At 38.5% G+C, this 14,163-nt stretch overlaps 1 protein-coding gene and 1 pseudogene across 1 annotated transcript; one reads left to right on the plus strand and one right to left on the minus strand.

Annotated features, from left to right (window-relative positions):
• Window positions 1-3,810: 3,810 nt before the first annotated feature.
• Window positions 3,811-9,757, minus strand: LOC120240319 (annotated as a pseudogene).
• On the plus strand, window positions 6,518-11,143 carry LOC120240342 (olfactory receptor 5B3-like). Its single transcript, XM_039245052.1, is given in 3 exon segments — window positions 6,518-6,695; window positions 6,822-6,949; window positions 10,182-11,143. A coding segment is annotated over 1 exon segment (939 nt). The 5' UTR covers window positions 6,518-6,695; window positions 6,822-6,949; window positions 10,182-10,204.
• The last annotated feature ends 3,020 nt before the right edge of the window (window positions 11,144-14,163 follow it).

The following is a 14,163-nucleotide window of genomic DNA, read 5'->3' on the forward strand; positions in this document are numbered from 1 at the left end:
CACTCCTGCCTCAGGGCCTCTGTACTTGCTATACTTGCCAGTGTTCAGAAAGCTCCCTCACTTCCCTTAGGTGTTTGCTTAAATATTAGTATATCACAGTCCCCCCACCCCACCTCCTATGGACACTATTCTCAACTTGCTCTATTCTTTATAGTCCTGATCAGTACTCAACTATTTCTTTTTTTTTTTTTTAATGTTTTATTTATTTCTGAGAGAGAGACAGCGTGAACAGGGGAAGGTCAGAGAGAGAGGGAGACACAGAATCCGAAGCAGGCTCTAGGCTCTGAGCTAGCTGTCAGCACAGAGCCCGACGCGGGGTTCGAACACACAAACCCTGAGATCATGACCTGAGCTGAAGTCGGTGGCTCAACCGACTGAGCCACCCACGTGCCCTTTTAATAATTACTCTAAATATATCTGAGATTTGAAAATGATTTTAGATTTTCAAAATATTAGCCAGGGTATTATACACGTGTCCCCTCTACCTCTCACCCAGCTTCCCATATTGTTAACATCTTATTTTATCATAATACATTAGCCAAAACTAAGAAACCGGCACTGATACAGTACATTATCTAAACTTCAAGAATTCGTTGAGATTATCATTTTGCTTTTACAGGCTCTGATTCAGAATACAGCACTGAATATATGGACGCATTTCCTTAATCTCTTCTTATTCCTTTGAGTTATGACAGGGCCTCAGTCCTTCCTTGATTTTCACGATGACCTTGATAGCATTGAGGACCACTGCTCAGGTATTTTGTAGAAGGTCTTTCAACCTATGTTTGTCTGATTTTTTTTTTTTTTTTTTTTTTGGTCACAATCATAGAGGTTATAGGTTTTCAGACAAATAAGAAATTGCCATTGTCATCACACCTTATCAGGGGGCACATATTACCAACATGACTTGTCACTGAGGATCATAACCTTAATCACCAAATCAAGATATGATTTCCAGGTTCTTCAGTATAATGCTACTGTTTTCCACCTGCAAGTTCTACACTTTAGAATCATGTCATTAAGTTCAGGCCACAATCAATATGGAAGGGACTACACTCCACCTTTTAGGGGAAGTCTAAACATATTATTTAGAGTTTTTCTATAAGAAAAAAAATTTTTTTGTTTATTATTTACATCTACATGGACTTACACATATCTGTATTATACTTTGGGGTACAATTTGTACTACATTATTTATTTTATTGTTTGGATTGCTCCATCTTTGGCCATTGGGGACACCTCCAGTTTTACTCTTGTTTCCTTGTGAGAAGCTCAATCCTTCTGTTTTCTGAACTCTTCTTTACTTTCTGGAACTACAAGGCACTCTGGGCTCCTCTTGTGCTATTCTGGTCCCAACCCAGTCATCAGCTCTTTCTCCAAAAGCTCAGATTACTCTCCATTGGGACTAAAATGAACCAAATCCTCCAACTTTCTTTTTTTTAACCGGTAGATAAAAAACAATTAGCTACAGGGGGCTGAGGACCTTCCTCAATGGTTTTTGAAACATCTGTGACTAGGGATTGTGTGCACATAAGTTCTCTTTCAGTCCCTCGGTTCCTGTTCCAAGTCCTTGCCTTTGTCTCACTTGTTCATCACTTCAAGCACCACACCACTTCCTGTGCCTCCTCTCTCCCTGTCTCTACACTATTTTCCCCAGGGTGACATAAACCACTCATTCTCTTTCATTCTTCCAGAGAACAAAATACACAATAACCTTGTACTCAGACAAAATGGAAGGGAAGTGAAGCCCAGAACGATAACTGCTGCAAGCTAAATATTCTATATAACTGACCCTCAGGCTCATGAAGCATCACCTACTGTCAAACATCTCTTCCCAGTCATCTCTCTCCTGAAACCTTGGCTTCGTACCATGTTGTTAGGTTCTGCCCATCTTCTCTCTTCTCAAAGTCAAAAGTCTCAAGGCCCTATCTCTCTAGCTGCTGTGAGAAAAGACAACATGCATTTACTTCATGCAAGTTGGGAAAATACTTAAAAACTATGTAAGGCAAAGACTAATCATAAACTAGTTTGTAGAGGATACATTTATGAGATTTGTAACCCCACCATCCAACCACAACCACACAAAGTCACCCACCAACTTCATATCACTATGACCTATTGCCAGTTCTAAATCTTGACATTGCTTGACCTACCAGCAGATTCGACATATCCATTCCTTCTTGACATATTTCTCACCACTCGGTTCCCAGGACATCTTTGCTGTCTCCTCATCTTGCTGATATTTTATTGAGAAGATTCCAGATGTTAGTCTTTGAAGCACTTTGCTTCTCTCCACCTATACTCTTTTACCTATGTTCTCATTCTCATGGTGAAAATTCTAGGTTTATACAATTCCAATCCTAAACCTTTCCTGGTGGTATCTGAGAGGCATTTCAAGTTTAGTTTGCTCCAAGTGAAATTCATGCCCTCTTCTCACCCAAACTCCTGCTATCATGCCTGCCACACCTCACATAGTAGTCTTTCTAGTTGCTTAGACAGCTAGGCTACCATTTTCCTCACAGTCCACATCCAATACATCATCATTTTATGTCATCTCATTATTTCAAACATAGTAAAACCAATCTGGCCAACTTGGAGGAATAAAAAAATACTATATATGATTTGGAAGAAACAAAAAAAAAGCAATCGAACAAATAAAATATAATTTCACAGATTTATTTTAAATTATGAAAAAAATAAGAGCAGATAAGAAATAAAAAGCTATTTTAGATGGTGTGGTCAAGAAAAGGGCTCTTAATAAAGCAACGTGAGGTCTAGGAAAAGACATTACACTAAGGACGAAAACAAGCCTGAGACCCAGTTTTGGAGACAAGACTAACCATTCGGTTGTGTAGCAGAATGCTGGTTTTCCTCAAACAACATTCTTTCCTTCTTCCAAAATATTGTAATTTAGCTAAGTATGTTAACTTTCAGCTAAAGATTAAATTTTGAAGCTAGCTTTGCAGGTCATTTTTGTGGCCTTATGACTGAATTCTTGCCAGTGGAATGTACTCAGAAGTATTGTATACAGTTACTATATCACTTTCTTGAAAAGAAATTATTTTTCTTTCAATTCATCTCTTCCTCCCTTCCTGCAGATAAAATAGTTATGATGAAGAAAGACTTTCAATATTCTAGGAGATGGTAGAGAGAGACTATGTGGACTGAGCGTGGCCCCAGAATGACAAGACACACCATGTCAAGATAATTAATATTTATCCTGCTGCATTAGTGTTCACTATTTGAGAACAAATTGCTATTGTATTTAAGCCACTGTAGTTTGGCTTTCTTAGTTACAGTAGTTTAACCTAATTCCTAATTGTAGTAGATTAACTACGGGCACAAATTCTTTGCAGCTATTTTCTTCAAGAGGTGGAGTCTTTCTTCATGCTTGCGTTGGTGCCAGCCTTTTGACACCACTGATTAGTATAATATGAAAAAGGAAATGTGCGAGGTAGGAGTCTGTATTTTGAGAACCATTCTGTTTTATTTTTACACTAAGAATATTATGTAAGAAAGCCGGTCCAGGATGAAAGAGCATGTGAAGAAGAGGTAGAGCATAACCAGAATCAACAGTTAAAAATATTTGAGTAAGGTCATCTTTGAACATTTCAGCTCAGCTGACCATGCAGAAGGCACACAACCTCATGAATGAGCCCATGTGAAAGCAACAAAGAACTGCCTCACCAACAACAGAATTACGAGAAATAATAATAAACTACTGTTTTAAGCCACTAGGCATTGTGCTATTTTGCTATACAACAATAGATAACTGATTAGCTATTCAGTTTCATAATGTCTCTAATTAACTTATGGGTTGAACAGAATCTTCATCTTCTTAGTGGCTTTCCTGAAGGCATTATTCACCTCTTTATTCTTTAGACTACAGACAATAGAGTTCAACATGAGGACTATAGTTGTATAGAACACAGATGCCATTTGGTCATTGTCCATAGAATGACTAGAACTGGATTATAAGTACATAAACATGACTGTTCCATAGAAGAGGGTGACTGCAGTGAGGTGTGAGGCACAGGTGGAGAAGGCTTTCATCCGTCGCTAGGCTGAATGCTTGCTCAGGGTGGCAATGAATAAGTACAGATAGGAGGTCAAGATTACTATCAGGACAAAACAAACTTAGAAATCTACTAAGATAAAGAGCCCAATCTAATTTATACATATGTCACAGCAAGAAAGAGCCTAGATTGGGGAGATATCACAGAAAAAGTGATGGGCCACAGCGGAATGGCAGAAGAAGAGGCAGAAGGTGAATCCAGTGTGGATGACCCCAGACATAGTAGCCTGCTGCCATTTCATCACACAAGCTAGTAATCACAGTGGTGGTATAATGTAAAGGCTTACATACTGCTGCATGCCTATCATAAGCCATGACAGCTACCAGGAAACAGTCCACGCTGGCAAAAGCCACAAAGAAGAACATCTGAGCACCACATTTACCATAAGAGTTGACTTTATCTACTCTGTGAGAAACCCAGCTGTCACCTTGGGAGTACAGCTGAGAAGTAAACACAGTCCACCAGAGAGAGGTTACATACAAACAAAAAGCTGAAACAGACCCATAAATTCAGAGAACACACTGATGGCTACCTCAGGGGAGACATGTGGGGAAAGGGAAAATGAGTGAAGGGGAAATGGGAGATATAGACTTCCAATTATGGAATGAATAAGTCAGGAGGATGAAGCTACAGCAGAGGGAATATAGTCAATGGTATTGTAAATAGTGTTACCAGTGTTGCATGGTGACAGATGGGAGCTAAAGTTGTAGCAAAGCAGAATGTGTAGAGCTGTCAAATCACTCTGTTGTAGGTATGAAACTAATGTATTATTGTGTACTACCTATACTTCAATAAGAAATAAAATGTTTTTTCATTGAAAAAAACTTTAGATAAATATTTAGATCATGTTTTTTGTTTGTTTCTGTTTTGAGTATTTATTTAAATTCCAGTTAGTTAGCATGTAGTGTGATATTAGTTGCAGGAGTAGAATTTAGTGATTCATCACTTACATAAAACACCCAGTATTCATCACAACACATGCACTCCTTAATACCCATCACCCATTTAGCCCATCCACCCCCCACCTCCCTCCAGCAGCCATCAGTTTTTCTCTATAGTTAAGAATCTGTTTTATGGTTTACCTCTCTCTCTTTTTCTCTTGTGTTCATGTTTTATTTCTTAAATCCCACATATGAATGAAATCATATGGTATTTGTATTTCTCTGACTGACTTATTTTGCTTAGCATAATACACTCTAGCTCCATCTGCATCATTGCAAATGGAAAGATTTCATTCTTTTTGATGGCTGAGTAATATTCTATTGTATATATATCCCACATCTTCTTTATCCATTCACCAGTCAATGGACACTTGGGCTCTTTTCATAATTTGGCTATTGTTGATAAGGCTGCTGTAAACATTGGTGTTCATGTGCCCTTTTGAATTAGTATTTTGTAATCTTTGGGTAAATACCCAGTAGTACGATTCTGGATCATAGGGTAGTTCTATTTTTAACTTTTTGAGGAAACTCCATACTGTTTTGCAGAGTGGCTGCACCAGTTTGCACCAGTTTACACTGTTGGTGGGAACAGTGTAAGAGGGTTCCCCTCTCTCCACATCCTCACCAATACCTGTTGTTTCCTGTGTTGTTACTTTTAGCCATTCTGACAGCTATGAGGTAGTATCTCATTGTAGCTTTGACTTGTATTTCCCTGATGATAAGTGGCATTAAACATCTTTTCTTGTGTCTGTTGGCCATCTATACATCTTCTTCGGAAAAATGTTTATTCATAGATCATCTTTATTCATAATCACCAAACACTAGAACCAACACAAATATACCTCAGCTGAAGAATGGGATAAACAATCAGTAATGACCATACAGTGAAATACTACTTTACCCTTTGTCATAGGTAACTACACGGACTGGTCTCAAATGCTAAGTGAAAAATTATAGGCTCAAAGAGTCCATAGTTTAGAATTACAGTTAGGACACGCTTGCCAAGTCAAATTTATTTAGACAAAACAGTTTATAGGTTGCCAGGGACAGTGGATAGGAGAATGGGCTTACCAAAAGAAGTTCCTATGAATTTCTTTAGTTGCTAATGCTTACTTGTCATAAATTTGACAGAATCTTACAACTACCCACTGGAACTGTGAATATTATTGTATGAAAAATAATACATAATTATAAACTGAAAAAAAAAAACAAGAAATAACAAGTAATACAAAAATATGTGTGTTCAGTGAAAATTACAAGCATGGCCCCCACAGGCAGTTTAATTATTTCTATCCTGAGAAGGTGGGATGAGGTGTTAGAAATGTTCTCCCAGGGGAAATTAACAGAGAAGTTCTGTGTCTCTATAATTCTCTCCACATCCCCCATGCATTAGCCATTGAAATCCCAATATGACTCTACATGACATCATTGTAGAGGGATCAGTCTACATCCTGAACCCATTTGATGATCATTTATTCATCTGAACGTTAAACTTGCTAGTGCACAGAGGCCTTATCGTGGAATTCTCTATAAGCCTACAACCATATTCAGGGGAAACACCTCGAGATAAAAGTTACACCGACTGAGTTTAAAAATGATACTTTCTTATTGAGATGTTTTACAGACCCTCCCTTCTTGTTATTTACAGATAGACACAAGTCTGTGAATTATGTAAGAGGTAATCTTATCATCTTTATTTTATAAATAAAGAGGAAGTAAGTGATTCTTCTAAGGATACAGAAAGAATGCATAAGTTCAAAATTTGAACCATGTTAATGTTCTTTCCTCCATTTTCCCTGCTTAGAGATCTTGGAGCTTATGACCATGTCCTGAGAGAGCTCCTTTAGTAGGATTTATGCGTTACTCTACAGCTGAGATTCTGATTCAGACCCACTACTCAGCATTGTCTCTTCCTGCTCACCCAGCAGACAGGTAAGCATGCATATTCCATAAAGCTTTTGAATGAGAAGTATAATTCATGCAAAAGCAGTAGGGCAGCTCTGCTTACTTTGAGTTATTTGGGAACAGAAATAGATATGTTCCATGTTTTTCCAAAATACAGAGGGGAGAAGGGATTAAATGTCAAAATGTCCGTCAGAAAGGAGTTTGCTGATACTTAAGGAACATCGTCCTGCTTTGCTAAAGATATGAACAAAACAGCCACAGATGATTCTCTAATTGATCAAGTGCCTATTTCATTCTGTTCACCCAAAGCTGGCCTCTCATTGGACATAAAGAAACAAGAGCAAGAGTGAAATAATCTTTAAACTACACAATTTCTAACATGAATTAACAAGATCCAAATCATATTTTATTTATTTATTTTTAAATGTTTTATTTATTTTTAGGAGAGAGAGAGAGACAGCGTGAGCAGGGGAGGGTCAGAGAGAGAGGGAGTCACAGGCTGAAACAGGCTCCAGGCTCTGAGCTGGCAGTCAGCACAGAGCCCGACGCAGGGCTCGAACTGCGAGATCATGACCCAAGCGAAAGTCGGACGCTTAACCGACTAAGCCACCCAGGCGCCCCCCAAATCATATTTTAAACTCTCTCCTATAATCTCAAGCTTATTGTCACCAATACATCCACATATGTTGACAGCGAATGGCTAAAAGCAGAGCCGTTTGATTACACGGAAAGTGGATGTAACTCTTGAATCTTGACTTTTTCCCATGCTAGCTGTGTATTTTAGAGCATCACATAGCTTCTCAAATCCTCACATTTCACAATGGTGAAAGAGGGATAATAAAACTACTTACTGTATACACACACATATTTACATATAAAGCCTATATTATTGCTTATAAAACATAGTATAGTCTCCAAGTGGACACGTGTGTTAAGGTTAGCAAACAATATCTGTACGGGACAGGCCTGTACAGGGAAATTGCCAAAGTTTAGGAGGAAGATGTTAATAGCAGAAGGGGGATGCCCTTCCAAGGCTTCAGGTTCATGTAAAGAAATTTACAATCCTGCTCCTATGGAAGAACAGATTCAAATGAAATATTTTACAATATGGTACTTGCCACCAAAACAGATCTACAGGTTGAAGAGAGGCCCCAGACAAGGAACCATTAACACTTGACCTCTGATTCTGCTATGAGATGGCAGTCATGAGAGACAGAGTGACTTAGCCATGGACTCTCATCCAAGGTATTGTATGGATCTCAAGGAAGAAACGAAGCACAAGAAGGCTTGTGTGAAACTGTTGGGACAGCTGATCATGTGGATAAAGCAAAGACAGACAGAAACCCCGGAGATCACAGAAAATCTCCAAGGCCCTAGTGTGTGAGAAAAGGCAAATTGAAGACCCTTCTTACATCAGGCATGCCTTAAGCCTTCTAGGTCACCACTCATTTTTCCCAGTGCAACATAAAGACAATGAGCCCATCCTCATAATAATATTATATCCCATCAGATTGTGGAAACACCCATATTTTACTGTATTTTTAAGCATTACCTCATTTAATTCTAATAAGAATTAAGGCTCATAATTCTTATAATGTGGTCTCATTATTGTCATATTGGTTTGCAGGTGGAAATAGGAAGCTCAAGTAAGTTAGGTTACGATTCATGAGTCCTAGTCAGTAAGTGTTATAAGGATTTTATGCACCTCATCCTAGAGTCCAAGCTCTACACAGGATTCTGTGCCTTCCCCTCAGATAGCGTCTGCTGGGTGTCCCACCCTCTCAGGCTGCAGCTAGTCCACCGCGTGCGCTATGTATGTGTCTGTTGATACTACACTGAGGAACCTCAAATAATGAATTTGGACCAATGGAAACAATTAACAATTGTACTGAGTTCAATTCAATTTGATTTTAACATAGACTATCACCTTAAGGACCACACAGGGTGGGTTCAAAGGTTGACTTGGGCTCAACACATACTTATCAATTAATACTCATTTTAAATATAAAAATCATTCAACCTCTGTGCATCATAATTTACTTTTCTTCCACTTTTTAAAAAAGATTTTTTTAAGTCATCTCTACACCAAGAGGCTCAAACTCACAACCCTGAGAGTAAGAGGCACAGGCTCTACCAACTGAGCCAGCCAGACACCCCTCTGTGTATCATAATTTAAATGCATGGAATAACAAATAAAACTCATAATGTTCTTGAGAAGTTGTAATGAATAAACAAAACTTCTTGTACTTACAATGGGATTATGTCCCAACAAACCCATTGTACATTGAAAATATCATATGATGAAAATTCATTGGGATGCCCAGAAGGCTTGATTGTAAGAGCATGAGATTCCTGATCTCGGGAGTGTGAATTAGAGTACCATGTTGGGTGTAGAGATGACTTAAATAAATAAAACTCTAAAAAAATAAGATCACACAATATATAGTCCTTTTAAATAAAAGAGAAAATTAACTACATCTGACCTACTGGATATTGTACCTAGCCTTTTCTACCTTAAACATATTCTTAGCACTTATATTAGAGTTCAGTTGAGCAAAAATCATCTCACACAAAGGCTATTTAATAATACAGTATTGAAAATCTCATGTAATTTATTGAATGTGGTACTGAAAGTGAAATACAGAATGCCTGTGTTGACACAGGATGGCTGTAGGTACATCAGTTGTTGATCCTCAGATCGCCTGGCTGACCTGGAGCTTGGCTCACTGCCCCTGTCCCGCACCAGGAGACATGATTATACCAGGTGTCACTAACCTGGGAAATTAACCATCTGAAGTATGGTTTCTCTTGCACATGTGTCACTTTTTGCACCATCGTAAGGTTGAAAAATTGTTAAATCAAACCATCATAAGTTGGGAACTGTCTGTACCTCTATAGTGTCTGCAGCAATTCCTGGAAGGTGGGTAATGTGCAAGTGTCTGCTTCCACTAAGTTTGGAGAAAATGAACTGCCAGACATTCATATTGGAAAAGCCATCTTGATCAAGTTACTTAATTCTGTACATCTCACTTTACACTTTTCTAAAATTTTAGAATTGAGGAGATGGTCCATACTTCAGATTCAATAGTTTGCAAATGTATACAGCACTAATGCACTAACTTTTGTGGTCAAGCTAATTTCTTTTATCTGGAGAATCTTGAAATACAAACTACTGCTCTAATGAAATAACACATCTGCATGTACACTTTTCAATATAAGTCTCTGTTTATCACCCATTTCTTTCTTCTCATCGCCACAGAGCATTTGTGGTTCTCAACATTGATGGATAACAGGACAGAAGTGACACAGTTCATCCTGCTGGGACTAACCAGTGATCCAGGCCTGCAGGTTCCCCTCTTTATCATGTTCACCCTCATCTATCTCATCACTCTGGTCGGAAACCTGGGGATAATGGTGTTGATTCTGTTGGACTCTCGCCTCCACACTCCCATGTACCTTTTCCTCAGTAACCTGTCTCTGGTGGACCTTTGCTACTCTACAGCTGTCACTCCCACAGTCATGGCTGGATTACTAATGGCAGACAAGGTCATCTCCTACAATGCATGTGCTGCTCAGATGTTCTTTTTTGCAGGCTTTGCCACTGTGGAAAATTACCTGTTGGCCTCAATGGCCTATGACCGCTATGCAGCAGTGTGCAAACCCCTCAATTACACCACCACCATGACAACAGGTGTGTGTGCATCTCTGACCATAGGCTCCTACATCTGTGGTTTCCTGAATGCCTCTATCCACACTGGAGACACGTTCAGCCTCTCCTTTTGTATGTCCAATGTGATTCATCATTTTTTCTGTGATGTTCCTGCAGTCATGGTTCTTTCTTGCTCTGACAGACATGTGAGTGAGCTAGTTCTTATTTATGTAGTGAGCTTCAACATCTTTTTTGCTCTCCTGGTTATCTTGATTTCCTACATATTCATATTTATCACCCTCCTAAAGATGCACTCATCTGCAGGATATCAGAAGGCTTTATCCACCTGAGCTTCTCACTTCTCTGCAGTCTCTATCTTTTATGGAACTATCATCTTCATGTACTTACAGCCCAGCTCCAGCCATTCCATGGACACAGACAAAATGGCGTCTGTATTCTACACCATGATCATCCCCATGCTGAACCCGGTGGTCTATAGCCTGAGGAACAAAGAAGTTAAGAGTGCAGTCATGAAGCTCCTTTCAGAGGCAAAATTATTTTTAAGATTGTGATTTTTTAACATTGTACAATGTACAGTAATCTAGTTTCATTAAGACCACAGTGAAATTAAGAGTCTGAAGTTGTATCCTTATTTATTCAATATCTCTTATCTTGAAAAAAAAACATATATACCTAAATACAATGCTGAACAAGAAGGGTTAAGATATCTTGGGACCTTCTTGTCAAAAAATTATTAAGGATATGGGTTTATACACTTACTCTACATACATTTCTTTCTACCACGTCAATGCAGAAACATAAAATAGGAAAACAAATGAGACCATGAACAGAAATACATGCATGTGCACATGAAGATACACACATATTGGAGTAGGAAATTTCCCAGAGTTAAATGGATTGTTGTTAGTTTTTACTAATAATAATGTAAATATTTAATTACTATATTAGAATAGAAATTTATCTCCAATATCTTTTACCTCTTTAGTTGAATTCTGCTCTAAGACTCCTAGGAAGCTTTATTATTTTGGTATTTGTAAGACTGGTTGAATATACTAGTATTCTCAAGCTACTATTTGGGGGCAATGTAGTATAACATAAATATTCACTTCTGTGTTTATGGTGAAGTTTCTCCTATTGAAAACATCTCTAATTATTATTTTGAATAATTATTTAACTTTAAAACTATTTTAGAGTTAAGGAAATTTTCAAAACAGTGCAGAATGTTAAATAAAGCTCTGTGGCAGTCTGAATAATGGCCTGTAAAGACATTCACAACCTAATTCCTGGAACCTTCCAAAAGTCAAACCATATATGCTCTAAAAGGACTATGCATATACGGTTAACTTAAGAATTTTATCCCAGATTTTATGTGTGGACCAATAAAAGAAATACCATACCGTATACACTTATAAGAGAAAATCAGAAAGATGTGACCACAGGTAAAAGAGGAGTAGATCGGGCACCTGGGTGGTTCAGTCGGTTGAGTGTTCAACTTTGGCTTAGGTCATGATTTCACGGTTCATGGGTTCAAGCCCCACATTGGGCTCTCTGGTGACAGCTTGCTCAGAGCCTGGAGCCTGCTTCAGATATTGTGTGTCCTTCTCTCTCTACCCCTTCCCTGTTCTCTCTCTGTCTCTCTCTGTCTCTCAGAAATAAATAAATGTAAAAAATTTTTTTGTCATTATCTCTTTTTTATTATTATTATTATTTTAAATAGTTTATTGTAAAGTTTGTTTCCATGTAACACCCAGTGCTCATCCCCACAAGTGCTCTCCTCCATGCCCATCACCCCCCGTCCCCTCCTGCCACTGCCATCAGCTCTCAGTTTGTTCTCAGCATTCAAGTTTGTTCTCTCATGGTTTGCCTCCCTCCTTCTCCCCAACTATTTTTCCCCTTCTTCTCCCCCACAGTCCTCCGTTAAGTTCCTCCTAATCCTCCTATACGTGCAAACATATGATATCCGTCCCACTCTGCCTGACGTATTTCGCTCAGTATAACACCCTCAAGTTCCATCCATGTTGCTACAAATGGCCAGATTTCATTCTTTCTCATTGCCATGTAGTATTCCATTGTATAGATAAACCACATCTTCTTGATCCATTCGTCAGTTGAGGGACACTTAGGCTCTTTCCATGTTTTGGGTATTGTTGAAAGTGCTGCTATGAACATTGGGGTACATGTGCCCCTATGCATCAGCACTCCTATATCCCTTGGGTAAATTCCTAGCAGTGCTATTGCTGGGTCCTAGGGGAGTTCTATTGTTAATTTTTTGAGGAACCTTCACACTGTTTTCCAGAGGGGCTGCACCAGTTTACATTCCCACCAAGACTATAGGAGGGTGCCCATTTCTCCACATCCTCGCCAGCATCTAGAGTTCTCTGATTTGTTCATTTTAGCCACTCTGACCGGTGTGAGGTATCTAAGATTTAAAACTGATTTAAAATCAATTCAAATTCATTAACAATACTTAGGTTGAGAACTATTCTGATTGGATCTAAATCTTGGCTTTGTCCATTAATACCTAACTAACCTTAACTAAATTACTTGATGTATTGGTTACCAATTTATGTATATCGATATATAAACACACACACACATATATATACATACGTACATACTTATATAATTATATATATAGTAATTAATCAATCTAATAGGATTGATGAGAGGATTAAATTATATATGTATGTGTGTATGTATGTGTACACACACACACACACACATACATATATATATGTACATGAGTACTGTGAAAGTGTAAGCTGTGAGACTTAAAAGCGAGGAGACAAAAAGGGCACCTAGATGGCTCAGTTGGTTGAGTGCTGGACTTTGACTCAAGTTATGATCTTCCAGTTTGTGAGTTCAAGCCCCACATCAAGCTCGCTGCTTTCAGCACAGAGCCCACTTCAGATCCTCTGTCCCCATCTCTCTGCTCCTTCCCCACTTGCTGTCTCTCTCTCAGAATTGAATTTAAAAAATTTTTTAAATATTTTACTTATTTCTGAGAGAGAGAGAGTGAACAGGCAAAGTCAGAGTGAGAGGGATATACAGAATCTGAAGCAGCCTCCAGGCTCTGAGCTAGCTGTCAGCACAGAGCCCACAAACCGTAAGATCATGACCTGAGCCGAAGTCTGACGCTTAACCGACTGAGACACCCAGGAACACCTAAATATTTTTTTTAAATAAAGGATATGAGACAGGAGATAGATTCATTTCAGGCATATGAACTTAGACCATAGCCTTTCCTGTAACTCAGTTTACTCATATTCAAAATCTAGAAGTTGGGAAGATAATGTAAGGACCCCTCCTATCCAAAAGTGTATTACTCGGGAGATAAGTTATCACTAAATTGTGCTGCTAAGCCCCTGCTTTAGAAATTGAGAATAATTGAAGAACAAAGTATTGCTTTAAAAAAAAAAAATGCTTGTACACTTCAATTACTGTGTAACTGGCTTTTGCTCATCATTGTGTCCCTTTTCTTTGCCACAGAGCATCTTGTGATTCTCAAATCACATCCATGAAGAATAATAAAGACGTGACTGATTTCATCCTGCTGGGACTAACTAATAAC

The sequence above is a fragment of the Hyaena hyaena genome, unplaced genomic scaffold, assembly GCF_003009895.1.
Source record: "Hyaena hyaena isolate Hyena2069 unplaced genomic scaffold, ASM300989v1 scaffold_252, whole genome shotgun sequence".
Taxonomy (NCBI): Eukaryota; Metazoa; Chordata; class Mammalia; order Carnivora; family Hyaenidae; genus Hyaena; species Hyaena hyaena.